This window comes from Oncorhynchus keta, chromosome 34 (assembly GCF_023373465.1).
Source record: "Oncorhynchus keta strain PuntledgeMale-10-30-2019 chromosome 34, Oket_V2, whole genome shotgun sequence".
Taxonomy (NCBI): domain Eukaryota; kingdom Metazoa; phylum Chordata; class Actinopteri; order Salmoniformes; family Salmonidae; genus Oncorhynchus; species Oncorhynchus keta.
Window position 1 is genome coordinate 13,140,387 of NC_068454.1, and position 14,937 is coordinate 13,155,323.

The window sequence follows — 14,937 nt, forward strand, 5'->3', positions numbered from 1 at the left end:
CTGTAGTAAACTATAATCTATTCATATTTAAGTTAATTTCCTTGGAAAGATAACTGCCATGTGATTCTCCGCCCATGCATAGGCAGCCTACTCTATTTCATTCAGACCATACACATACTAGGCACACTTGATCTCACACCCTCAACTAAGAGAGGAGAGGTAGTCTACTGAGCATGAAGCAGCAAATTCTGAGTGTGTGAATAATGATACAAAGTGGTGCATTTAATAACAACAGGTAGGCTAGGCTAACGCATACAAAGCTAACAGAGACAAAGTGCATCATACCGGCACCATAAGACCGCACTCATCCAACTCTATAAGGCCATAAGCAAACAAGAAAATGCTCACCCAGAAGCGGCCCTCCTAGTGGTCGGGGACCTTAATGCAGGCGAACTTAAATAAGTTTAACCAAAGTTTAACCAGCATGTCACATGTTAGGGAAAAAAACTCTAGACAACATTCACTCAATACACAGAGATGCATACAAAGCTCTCCACCGCCCTCCATTTGGCAAATCTGACCATAATTCTATCCTCCTCATTCCTGCGTACAAGCAAAAACTAAAGCAGGAAGTACCAGTGAATCGTTCAATATGGAAGTGGTCAGATGACGCGGATGCTACACTACTGAACTGTTTTGCTAGCACAGACTGGACTATGTTCCGGGATTCATTCAACGGCATTGAGGAGTATACCACCTCAGTCATTGGCTTTATCAATAAGTGCATTGACGACGTCGTCCCCACAGTGACTGGACGTACATATCCCAACCAGAAGCCATGGATTACAGGCAACATCCGCATTGAGCTAAAAGTTAGAGCTGACGCTTTCAAAGAGTGGGACACTAATCCGAACACCTATAAGAAATACCGCTATGCCCTCAGACGAACCATCAAACATGGAAAGCGTCAATACAGGATTAAGACTGAATCCGACTACACCGGCTCTGGTGCTCGTCGGATGTGGCAGGGCTTGAAAACTATCACGGACTACAAAGAGAAACCCACACGCGAGTTGCCCAGTGACGCGAGCCTGCCAGACAAGCTAAATGCCTTTTAATGCACACTTCGAGGCAAGTAACACTGAAGCATGCACGAGAGCACCTGCTGTTCTGGATGACTGTGTGATAACGCTCTCGGTAGCCGATGTGAGCAAGACCTTTAAACAGGTCAATATTCACAAAGCCGTGGGGCCAGATGATTACCAGGACGTGTACTCAAAGCATGCGTCTTCCCTGACATTTTCAATCTCTCCCTGACTGAGTCTGTAATACCTACATATTACAAGCAGACCACCATAGTCCTTGTGCCCAAGGAAGCGAAGGTAACCTGCCTAAATGATTACCGCCCCGTAGCACTCACGTCAGTAGCCATGAAGTGCTTTGAAAGGCTGGTCATGGCTGACATCAACAGCATCCTCCCAGATACCCTAGACCCACTCCAATTCGAATACCGCCCCAACAGATCCACAGATGACGCAATCTCAATAGAATCCACCCACTGATATGGCAACTCTTTGGCATCTGACCGTAAGGCACTACAGAGGATAGTGCATACGGGACAAGTACATCATTGAGGCAAAGCTTCCTGACATCCAGAGTCCAAAGTCTATATAATAGGCAGTGTCAAAGGAAAGCCCATAAAAATGTCAGAGACTCCAGTCACCAAAGTCACAGACTGTTTTCTCTGCTTCCGCACGGCAAGCGGTACCAGAGCGCCAAATATAGGACCAAAAGGCTCCTTAACAGCTTCTACCCCCAAGCAATAAGGCTGCTGAACAGCTAATCACATGGCCACCGGTCTATTACATTGACCCCCCCCCCCATTTGTTTTGTACACTGCTGCTACTCACAGTTTATTATCACTTCCCTCCTACCTACATGTACAAATGACATCTAACCTGTACCCCCACACACTGACTCGGTACCAGTACCCCTGTATATAGCCTCGTTATTGTTATGTTATTGTGTTACTTTTTTTTATTTTTTACTTTAGTTTATTTTGTAAATATTTTCTTAACTCTTCTTGAACTGCACTGTTGGTTTAGGGCTTGTAAGTAAGCACTATTCAGCACATGTGACAAATAAAGTTTGATTTGATTTCTGTATTTTGAAAGTTAAACAGTGGGGAGAACAAGTATTTGATACACTGCTGATTTTGCAGGTTTTCCTATTTACAAAGCATGTAGAGGTATGTAATTTTTATCATAGGTACACTTCTGTGAGAGACGGAATCTAAAACAAAAATCCAGAAAATCACATTGTATGATTTTTAAGTAATTAATTTGCATTTTATTGCATGACATAAGTATTTGATCACCTACCAACCAGTAAGAATTCTGGCTCTCACGGACATGTTAGTTTTTCTTTAAGAAGCCCTCCTGTTCTCCACTCATTACCTGTATTAACTGCACCTGTTTGAACTCGTTACCTGTATAAAAGACACCTGTCCACACACTCAATCAAACAGACTCCAACCTCTCCACAATGGCCAAGACCAGAGAGCTGTGTAAGAACATCAGGGATAAAATAGTAGACCTGCACAAGGCTGGGATGGGCTACAGGACAGTAGGCAAGCAGCTTGGTGAGAAGGCAACAACTGTTGGCGCAATAATTAGAAAATGGAAGAAGTTCAAGATGATGGTCAATCACCCTTGGTCTGGGGCTCCATGCAAGATCTCACCTCGTGGGGCATCAATGATCATGAGGAAGTGAGGGATCAGCCCAGAACTACACAACAGGATCTGGTCAATGAACTGAAGAGAGCCGGGACCACAGTCTCAAAGAGAACCATTAGTAACACACTACACCGTCACTACACCTCAAGCCAGCGCATGTCCAGGGCCGTCTGAAGTTTGCCAATGGCCATCTGGATGATCCAGAGGAGGAATGGGAGAAGGTCATGTGGTCTGATGAGACAAAAATAGAGCTTTTTGGTCTAAAATCCACTCGCCGTGTTTGGAGGAAGAAGAAGGATGAGTACAACCCCAAGACACCATCCCAACCGTGAAGCATGGAGGTGGAAACATCATTCTTTGGGGATGCTTTTCTGCAAAGGGGACAGGACGACTGCACCGTATTGAGGGGAGGATGGATGGGGCCATGTATCGCCAGATCTTGGCCAACAACCTCCTTCCCTCAGTAAGAGCATTGAAGATGGGTCGTAGCTGGGTCTTCCAGCATGACAACGACCCGAAACACACAGCCAGGGCAACTAAGGAGTGGCTCCGTAAGAAGCATCTCAAGGTCCCGGAGTGGCCTAGCCAGTCTCCAGACCTGAACCCAATAGAAAATCTTTGGAGGGAGCTGAAAGTCCGTATTGCCCAGCGACTGCCCCGAAACCTGAAGGATCTGGAGAAGGTCTGTATGGAGGAGTGGGCCAAAATCCCTGCTGCAGTGTGTGCAAACCTGGTCAAGAACTACAGGAAATGTATGATCTCTAATTGCAAACAAAGGTTTCTGTACCAAATATTAAGTTCTGCTTTTCTGATGTATCAAATACTTATGTCATGCAATAAAATGCAAATTAATTACTTAAAAATCATACAATGTGATTTTCTGGATTTTTGTTTTAGATTCCGTCTCTCACAGTTGAAGTGTACCTATGATTAAAAAAATTACAGAACTCTACATGCTTTGAAAGTAGGAAAACCTGCAAAATCGGCAGTGTATCAAATACTTGTTCTCCCCACTGTATACCTTGAAAACTTCATCGCGGCATGCAAAACATTTTGGCAATATGTCAACAATGGACTAATGAAACAAATACCAAAAGATAGCTTTGGGGTGGAACTGTCCTTTAAGTCTAGTGGGTCTGTTGCATGTGTTAACTTCATGCAAGGAAGAGGCACCCATGATTATATATTTCTGCATTATTGTGTAGTGGAGGTTGATTCATTTCCGTTAGACCTTTCACATGTCTACCTTTGTTTTTGTATTAAAATGTTTTTAAACTGTGTATGTTGCTGGTTATTATCGCTGTATAATAACTGTATTATACATTGAAAATATTATGTTAAGGCTCAACCCATACAGTATGTAGAGCAGCAGTAGTAACAACCTGACATAGGGGAACTGAGAAAAATACTAGTAAATGAATCATACAGTAGCAGAGAAAGAGTGCAAAATGGATGTTTAATCCAATATATAACAGTCACACTGGTATTCCATCCAGTATGAAAGGCTATGGCCCCAAGACTGATTGGACTGTACCAGTGCCTCTCTGCAAGGTCCCCATTAGCCCTGTAAATGTGCCCAATTGAAAGTTAATAATTGTCTGTATCCTTTTCTTAAAATTCACTAGAAAAAACATGGGATCTGCATGCCAGCCGAACCATATAACAAAATGTGTCCCCCCTAATGTCTGAGTCAACCCTAAAGTATGCCCTTGCCCATCAGGAATGTCACACCTTACCACGAAACTGAGGTGACTTGAAGATTGAAAGGCAAAATACCTTACCTCGTATTATTTCTGACTGAGTTGTTTGTCCATGGTTGTTTACTTTGCTTACCAATCTTGGCGAATGATGCGAGCAGCACCCAAAGCGTGACCTCAAACGGCACCTGTATACGGGCATAATCCATTGTGAAGACCGGGAGATTCGAGTTCTCCGCGTCGGGAAACGCTTGTGGACCCCCCGCTGGCTTGACAGGGGGTAGGACGGTCACGGAACCAGGGGGTTTGGGTGGAATCTCCGTGTATGATCCACATGGTAGACTAAGGATAACCAATCCGATGGTTAAAAAGTTAACTGCCAGTTTCATCTGGCTAAATCCTCCCATAGTACTCATACAACCAATATATTTAAAACCTACTTGATTGAGAATTGATAAGCAGCTTTGAGCTATAAGAAGTCTACAGAAGTCGGATGGGTGGCTGAGCCCCTCACGCACGCACTCACTCCATCCAAGGCTACGGAGTCAAAAGCCCGAGAACGGCGGTGGCACTTCATGAACTCCAAACTTCACCAAATGCCATTATTTATTATAAAGTCAAGAGTGCAATCCACAATAAAACAATTATACAATATACTATACTTCTATGCTTTAAATCAACACTGTAGGATAGAACACATTCCAGTTTGCCAAACAAAGTGTTTCTCCCAAACGGACTATTTTTGTGATGACAGCCCTTGTCGACTACCTATCTGCTACCTGCACCTGTGGCGCGTGAACGCACATTCCGATAGGGGCTGGGCGCGGCCCGGAACAGTTCTGATTGGAGCAGCCCTCAGGAAAATTACAAAAGACCGCCTGATTGTCTTTCGGTCACTGAAGTTTCGGTAGACCTATAGGCTATTCAATGGGCACTTTTCTTTTCCTCATAGTTTCGGGACCTGGGTTTCAAGTTTCAACTGTACAGCCGCTAAACAAAGGAATGGAACAATATAAACCAAATGAAAAAAAGCTCCAAGAGGGCCTCACAACCTCAGCTGTAGCCTGGAGTGGAAGGACTTAACTGGGTATGCCTTTTTCAGGCTGATATTCATATTGGCCATATTAAGCTCTTATTAGCCTACAAATCATTGTTTTGATTTGATAATAGCACTTACAGCTTTCTAAACAAAAAATGTAGACATTTATTGTCTGTTCACATATATTTTAAGGATATTTATACAGACATTTTTATAAAACCTGTGTAAACTGTATTTATAATTATATGGCAATATTTTAGATTGACAATAATTAGTAGCTATTTAATAATTAGCTACAATAATAATAATAGGACCATTTTCACCCCATTTTGGAACTTCGGGGGTTTATGACATAGTCCCTCTAGTAATTTAATGGTCACTCTGTCATAAACCATGTCAAAAATGTTAAGAATGGCAGGAGATTAGCTGTAAAACTGCACATTTTACTCACTGCCTCACAGCAATATGTGTAGAATTGCAATGCATTTTCTTTAAAAATACAACACTTTCTCAGCTTCATGGCAAAATGTGTAGAATAGCATGAGATTAGCTATAAGCAGTGGAGGAAAAAACACCCAATTGTGATACTTGAGTAAAAGTATAGATACCTTAATAGAAAGTTACTCAAGCAAAAGTGAAAGTCAGCCAGTAAAATACTACTTGGGTAAAAGTCTAAAACTAGTTGGTTTTAAATATACTTAAATATAAAAAGTACATGTAATTGCTAAAATATACTTAAGTATCAAAGTAAAAGTATAAATATTTAAAAAATCCTAATATTAAGCAAAGCTTGTTTTAAGGATAGCCAGGGGCACTCTCCAACACTCAGACATGATTTACAAAATCTTGATAAGTGTGTGAATTTGATATTTTTTCTGTCCTGCTAAGTGTTCAAAATGTAACAAGTACTTTTGGTTGCCAGGGAAAATGTATGGAGTAAAATGTACAGAATTTTCTTTAGGAATGTAGTGAAATAAAAGTTGACAAAAATATAGATAGTAAATTAATGTACAGATACCCCCAAAAACTTCTTAAGTAGTACTTTAAAGTATTTTTACTTTAGTACTTTACATCACTGGCTATAAGACTGCAACTGTTTTTCTTTGTGTAGAATGTGTAGAATTCTTTAGGCTTTCTCAGATCTTGCAGGGGTCACGGTATGCCACTGCTACAAATGGGGGACAAGTGGGTAAAAAATTTAATCCGTGCATTTTTGTAGGACTGCGCATTGCCTGTGATAGAATAGCAATAGCCAACATACACCACAAGATGGCTGTAGAATTGCAGATGTCATCTAGTGGGCAAAACACTAGTGATGGCCAGAAAGAGAAAACATCCCTTTCCCCCAGAAGTTTAATATTTGTCAATCATCAAATGTTGCCCGGAAAACAATAAAATTGCTACAAACGAATAAGCAACATATTTTTCATTTAATCTCATTTAGGCCTGTAGTAAATGTGGAATTTCCATCCAACCATTTCATGTAGTTTAATTACTAAACGCATGAAAAGTCTGATGGAAACAGGAAATGCCGGTTCAATTGTATGAATGCCAACAGGCAATTTGTTTATTCGACATGAGAGAAATGGCGGTGGAAACGCATTTAAGCGCAAATATTGATATAATAACCATCATATCGAAGTACATCTGGAGTCATTCGATGATATCCTGTGTAGTCATCCCACTATGACTTGGGAAAGCATGCAGTTTATTAGGCTACAGATGAAATAAATGATGATGAACTTCAGAGGTGGTGAATGTGGAAGGCGGTGCTCCTTTCCAATGAATATCGAGGGTATTTTTCTGGTGACATGATGATCGATGCTTGGCTGCCGTTTGACAAATACGAATAATATTGCTCTTATCCATAATAATCTCATACTGTTGGTACCCTACCCGCACTATATCTTTGAGTTGTTGGCTAGAGCGCATGTACCAAGACCAGAGTGGGCAAAAGTTTCTGTGACTAAAACATCATTCGAGTTGAAAATGCGATGAAAACCATTGTAACTTGTATTTTTCATTCAGTACATGGGAATTTAAACGCAAAAGTTTTTTATGTGCACTACGTCATCACGCACAGCATTTTATCGGAAATAAGTCCGTTTGATGGAAACATCTCTGGTGGGAAAATATGCATATTGTTTTATGCAGATTTTAGAATATTGACACCGAAATCTGTGGCAAATTGGATGGAAACCTAGTTTATGTCAGTCACAACATCACCATAATGTATTATGCACAAAACTGACTGCAGACGTTAAATCGAGAGCGTTAAATCGAAATGTGTCACTTGGAGCTTGGGCTAGGGCGAGTCCTGTACATAAACCCTGGACTGCAGGTGCTATGTATTGACTATTGAGAGGCTTTGAAGCCTCAGTCCTCCATAGGAACGAATAGAATTCTACAGTATTTCAATTAAATATTTCAAGGACAAAATGACATGTATTTAAGTATTTTTGTTGTTGTAGCGGGGACAGTAACATTAGTCATCTAAAAAAAAGTTATACTTTAAGGAAGATGTTTTCAGTCAAAAGTTTGGACACACCTACTCATTCAATGGATTTTCTTTATTTTCATTTTTTTCTACATTGTAGAATAATAGTAAAGGCATCAAAAAAATATGAAATAACACACATGGAATAATGTAGTAACCAAAAAAGTGTTAAACAAATCTAAATTATTTTATATTTGAGATTTTTCAAAGTAGCCACCCTTTGACTTGATGACAGCTTTACATACTCTTGGCATTCTCTCAACCAGCTTCACGAGGTAGTCACCTGGAATACATTTCAATTAACAGGTGTGCCCTGTTAAAAGTTAATTTGTGGAATTTCTTTCCAATCAGTTGTGTTGTGACATGGTAGTGGTGGTATACAGAAGATGGCCCTATTTGGTAAAAGACCAACTCCATTTTATGGCAAAAACAGCTCAAATAAGCAAATAGAAATGACAGTCCATCATTACTTTAAGACATGAGGGTCAGTCAATCTGGAAAATGTCAAGAACTTTGAAAGTTTCTTCAAGTGCAGTCGCAAAAACCATCAAGTGCTATGATGAAACTAGCTCTCATGAGGACCGCCACAGGAAAGGAAGACTCAGAGTTATCTCTGCTGCGGAGGATAAATGTATTAGTTACCAGTCTCAGAAATTGTACCCCAAATAAATGCTTCACAGAGTTCAAGTAACAGACACATCTCAACATCAACAGTTCAGAGGAGACTGTGTGAATCAGGCCAACGTGGTCGAATTGCTGCAAAGAAACCACTACTAAAGGACCCCATTAATAAAAAGAGACTTACTTGGGCCAAGAAAAAAGCAGCCAACTAGTGCTCAGCATATGTGGGAACTCCTTCAAGACTGTTGGAAATGTATTCCAGGGGAAGCTGTTTAAGAGAATGCCAAGAGTGTTCAAAACTGTCATCAAGGCAAAGGGTGGCTACTTTGAATAATCTCAAATATACACTTTTTTGGTTACCACATGATTCCATATGTGTTATTTCACAGCTTTGATGTCTTCACTATTATTCTACAGAAAATGTAGAAAATAGTCAAAATAAAGAAAATCCATGAATGAGTTGGTGTGTCCAAACTTCTGACTGGTACTGTATAAATATATATTTTATGTTTAGTTAACATAATATAATTGAAAAGTATGCATTAAGGTGTCTGTGATATATTAAATGTGGTAAAACACAAGGTTGGGCAGTGCCAAGATGGAGGCACGGCGGCATCAGCCTAGTGCCCCTTAAATACATCTAGTGTATCTATAAATCATTGGTCCTGTACGGCTGCAGACTCCGTCGATTCAAGGAGGAACTGAGATGAGCATCACTAGGCTATCAAATAAACAGCACACATAGACCTACCGTTTCAATAGGGAGCCGTTACCCGTCTCTTGAAGTAAGTCTATTTAAATGCATATGTTTTTATCTCTGAAATATAATATATGTTTAGAAGAAAAGGATGGGTTTGCATAGGCGTATATTGACAACCCACAATAAACACTGCTGAGTTGAACCGCTATTCTGTGATGCCAAGTAGAGAATTTCTGTTTGAATGACATGACAATCCCGTTGTACCCGAGTTTTCGCTTGTTTTGTGTTCGCTGTCTTTATAATGGGTTATGGGAATGTGTAGACGTAACGGGACTGCTCATATAAACTGGCGCTGCCAACAACTGGTTCCCATTGAATGAAAGCAGGATAGCAGATTTCATCATGACGCAATCTGTGTTACTGTCGGAGCATCATAGCCAATAACACGCTCATTGAGACTAATATAATGATACTAATTGGATGATTGATTCACATACTAGCCTATATTTATCCAATGATAGGTTATGTATTTTCTTCATGTCTGCATCCTATAGCCTATAGTCTTAGACCGAAGGCGGTTTGTTGACGCCTCGATCAGTTTTACGAAGAACAGCATCACTTAGGCCTACAGCAAGGGCAGTGGGTGGTTTTGCGTGTGTTTGTTAACTGTGGGCTATGTCACTGCATGGACAACACAGTCTCACAAACAATTCGTGCATATATGTAAAAAATGCATTTCAGCAAATTTCGTGCGTTTTCAGCTCATTTCGTGCGTTTTTGTGCGTTTTTGTGGCTTAATTCGTGAGAAAAAAACACGAATTTATGTGCTTCTTAATTCGTGCGAAAAGACACCAATTTAACCAGTAGGCTACACACGAGCCTTTTCAACAACCATATTGACGCGATAGTTTATATTTAATTTTTGTTCTTAAACTCGATGTAGGATCAGGCAAAATCCCTTGAGTTATGCAGGTTTGGTCCTCTGTTGGTTGCCATGTATTTATTTTTTTGTTTTTAATCTCGATGTTGGATCAGGCAAAATCCCTTGAGTTGCGCACTTTATGCAGGTTTGGACCTCGGTTGGTTGCCATGTGTCCATATCGAGTGGTGTGGTCATGATGTCTAGGTCCGCTTGTCAACGGATGTGGAAAGCATAGTGCAACCTAGGAGTTTGGTTTCTAGTTTTGAGTCGGTTGATCCACCTCCATCTCTGACACGTGGAAACCGGAGGGGGGAAGGGAGGGGCTGCACTCCACACATATGGGCGTAGGCCGGAGGGGTCCAGGCGCGGCCGGCCAAAGTTGTGGGCCCCATGGTTGCCCACTTGTAGATTGACCCATTGGTTGGGTTAAAGAGTCGTCTGTCCGTAGGGTGGGGTTAGGGTTAGTTCCAGTTGGAGTTATGGTTAGGTATAGTTAGTAGAATTGTTCAAGGTTAGGATAAGGTATATAGTCACGTATATGGTTGTTGCAAAGGCTTGTGTGCCTACTGGTTAAATTCGTGTCTTTTCCCACGAATTAAGTAGCACATAAATTCGTGTATTTTCGAACTAATTGAACCACACAGAAACGCACGAAATCTGCTGAAATACATTTGGTACTTAAATGCGCGAATTGGATGTGAGGCTGGGCTGGCATGGACGACATGCTCAAAAGCACTGTGCTTCTAGAGAGCCTTAGCTTTGATCTGTTTGATCTTTTAGCTGTTTATTGTGTGAGTGTGTGTGTGTGTGTGTGTGTTGTGTGTGTGTGTGTGTGTGTGTGTGTGTGTGTGTGTGTGTGTGTATGTGTGTGTGTGTGTGTGTGTGTGTGTGTGTGTGTGTGTGTGTGTGTGTGTGTGTGACCGTGAATCAGACTCAGATCAGCATAGTTATGAAGATCAAGGTCTTTCTCATCTTCATCATCCTCTTCCGCCTCCTCCTCTTCCGCCTCCTCCTCTTCCTCATCATCCTTTTCCTCCTATTACTCATGTTTATTCTCTTCCTCCTCATCCTCTTCCTCCTCTTACTCATCATCCTCTTCTTCCTCCTGCTCCTCCTCCTCATAATTAAAGGTCACTTTCTCATGCTTTCTGACAGTGTGGGAGTACAGTTTCCTTGTTGTCAGGGTAACAAGAGCTTCTTTGTCCTGGGTTCCTTCCTGGTTGTATGTCAGGTTTATATCCGAGTCCCCTGAGTGTGCTCTTGGTCTGAAAATAGCCATAAGGGGTGTATCTCAATAGTCTCAAGTTCCTCCTCTCTTTACATATCTCTCTTTACCAACACTGACTGATCTACGACTGTGTGTTTCACATCAGTGCAGATGAAGGAAAGGATAGAAGGATAGTCATCTTTTTAGATTGGGATCTATGTACAACTGAACTCCTTAAAACCTCTTAGATGTAAAGTCCCCTGTTTAGGGGACCTTCTTGGTTCTGGTATCGGTTCTAACTGACATTTTCGATTACATATCGATCTGTGGACACCGTAGATCGAAATGGCTTGCACTGAGCGTAAGCCCTGGTTCCCACAGACCCGGTAGTATTTCTGAGCCTGTGTTACCTAGGATGTGAAATCTAAAACCATCTGAAACTGTCCATCAACTCTTGGCTGAATCCTAAGTCACTGCCACTGACAAAGCACTGCAAACTATACACCGTAGTGCAGCAGGAGGGAGTGGTTTCATCACTGTAGCACATTCAGAGACCCATTTATAGCTGGAAATATAAAACAATTCATAGATTTGTAGGAAAAACACACTTTCTGTTGTCATAGACAGACAAGATGAATATGAGATGAAAGGTGTGAACGTCTCCCATCGCTGGGACACATTCACACCGCTGGGACACGTTCACACCGATGGGACACGTTCACACCGCTGGGACACGTTCACACCGATGGGACACGTTCACACCGATGGGACACGTTCACACCGATGGGACACGTTCACACCGATGGGACACGTTCACACCGATGGGACACGTTCACACCGCTGGGACACGTTCACACCGATGGGACACGTTCACACCGATGGGACACGTTCACACCGATGGGACACGTTCACACCGATGGGACACGTTCACACCGCTGGGACACGTTCACACCGATGGGACACGTTCACACCGATGGGACACGTTCACACCGATGGGACACGTTCACACCGCTGGGACACGTTCACACCGATGGGACACGTTCACACCGCTGGGACACGTTCACACCGATGGGACACGTTCACACCGCTGGGACACGTTCACACCGATGGGACACGTTCACACCGATGGGACACGTTCACACCGCTGGGACACGTTCACACCGATGGGACACGTTCACACCGATGGGACACGTTCACACCGATGGGACACGTTCACACCGATGGGACACGTTCACACCGATGGGACACGTTCACACCGATGGGACACGTTCACACCGATGGGACACGTTCACACCGCTGGGACACGTTCACACCGATGGGACACGTTCACACCGCTGGGACACGTTCACACCGATGGGACACGTTCACACCGATGGGACACGTTCACACCGATGGGACACGTTCACACCGATGGGACACGTTCACACCGATGGGACACGTTCACACCGATGGGACACGTTCACACCGATGGGACACGACACCGATGGGACACGTTCACACCGATGAGACACGTTCACACCGATGGGACACGTTCACACCGATGGGACACGTTCACACCGATGGGACACGTTCACACCGATGGGACACGTTCACACCGATGGGACACGTTCACACCGATGGGACACGTTCACACCGATGGGACACGTTCACACCGATGGGACACGTTCACACCGATGGGACACGTTCACACCGATGGGACACGTTCACACCGATGAGACACGTTCACACCGCTGGGACACGTTCACACCGATGGGACACATTCACACCGATGGGACACGTTCACACCGATGGGACACGTTCACACCGATGGGACACGTTCACACCGATGGGACACGTTCACACCGATGGGACACGTTCACACCGATGGGACACGTTCACACCGATGGGACACGTTCACACCGATGGGACACGTTCACACCGATGGGACACGTTCACACCGATGGGACACATTCACACCGATGGGACATGTTCACACCGATGAGACACGTTCACACCGATGGGACACGTTCACACCGCTGGGACACGTTCACACCGATGGGACACGTTCACACCGATGGGACACGTTCACACCGATGGGACACGTTCACACCGATGGGACACGTTCACACCGATGGGACACGTTCACACCGATGGGACACGTTCACACCGCTGGGACACGTTCACACCGATGGGACACTTTCACACCGATGGGACACGTTCACACCGATGGGACACGTTCACACCGATGGGACACGTTCACACCGATGGGACACGTTCACACCGATGGGACACGTTCACACCGATGGGACACGTTCACACCGCTGGGACACGTTCACACCGATGGGACACGTTCACACCGATGGGACACGTTCACACCGATGGGACACGTTCACACCGATGGGACACGTTCACACCGATGGGACACGTTCACACCGATGGGACACGACACCGATGGGACACGTTCACACCGCTGGGACACGTTCACACCGATGGGACACGACACCGATGGGACACGTTCACACCGATGGGACACGTTCACACCGATGGGACACGTTCACACCGATGGGACACGTTCACACCGATGGGACATGTTCACACCGATGAGGGACACGTTCACACCGATGGGACACGTTCACACCGATGGGACACGTACACACCGATGGGACACGTTCACACCGATGGGACACATTCACACCGATGGGACACGTTCACACCGATGGGACACGTTCACACCGATGGGACACGACACCGATGGGACACGTTCACACCGATGAGACACGTTCACACCGATGGGACACGTTCACACCGATGGGACACTTTCACACCGATGGGACACGTTCACACCGATGGGACACGTTCACACCGATGGGACACGTTCACACCGATGGGACACGTTCACACCGATGGGACACGTTCACACCGCTGGGACACGTTCACACCGATGGGACACTTTCACACCGATGGGACACGTTCACACCGATGGGACACGTTCACACCGATGGGACATGTTCACACCGATGGGACACGTTCACACCGATGGGACACGTTCACACCGATGGGACACATTCACACCGATGGGACACGTTCACACCGATGGGACACGTTCACACCGCTGGGACACGTTCACACCGATGGGACACGTTCACACCGATGGGACACGTTCACACCGATGGGACACGTTCACACCGATGGGACACGTTCACACCGATGGGACACTTTCACACCGATGGGAGCAGAAGTTTTGGTCAAGAGAGACCTTTAGAAATATGCCATTTTTCTCTCACACTAAACATACAAATATGTATTTTACAGTTATGAGGAAGGTCAAATTGTATAGTTAGTCGTTTTATAATTTGATTATACTATATTTAGAAAGCATATAAGTCGTTTCAAGCCTTATTCATACAGTTTTGTTGAATAGGAAATACACCATATCAAATATTTGATATTTTCACATTTGTATCATATTTGTACTGTGTACTTGAGCTTGTGTCGTCAAAAGTGACTACACCTCGGAAATGTATTAAAAAATATATCAGAAAGGTGAGATTTGAACCTTCTTGGAGTATGCAGCATTATTAGTTATTGTTATGTAGATGA

General features: G+C 43.7%; 2 protein-coding genes across 7 annotated transcripts in view; one reads left to right on the forward strand and one right to left on the reverse strand.

Moving 5' to 3' along the window:
• Positions 1-5,166, reverse strand: part of slc9a2 (solute carrier family 9 member 2) — a 40,130-nt gene extending 34,964 nt beyond the window's left edge. The window contains exon 1 of the mRNA XM_052493194.1: positions 4,509-5,166. Coding sequence (XP_052349154.1) covers positions 4,509-4,788 — 280 coding nt within the window. The 5' untranslated portion in view covers positions 4,789-5,166. The remainder of the gene's footprint in view (positions 1-4,508) is intronic.
• A 113-nt stretch (positions 5,167-5,279) lies between these two features.
• Positions 5,280-14,937, forward strand: part of LOC118366598 (inositol polyphosphate-4-phosphatase type I A-like) — a 70,542-nt gene continuing 60,884 nt past the window's right edge. For 2 of the 6 annotated variants that reach the window (XM_052493187.1, XM_052493192.1), the window contains exon 1: positions 5,283-5,459. The gene's annotated coding sequence lies outside the window, so the exon portion shown is untranslated. Of the gene's footprint in view, positions 5,460-9,195; positions 9,315-14,937 lie in introns of those variants that run through there. The other 4 variants (XM_052493193.1, XM_052493191.1, XM_052493188.1 and 1 more) reach the window with 4 other exon arrangements.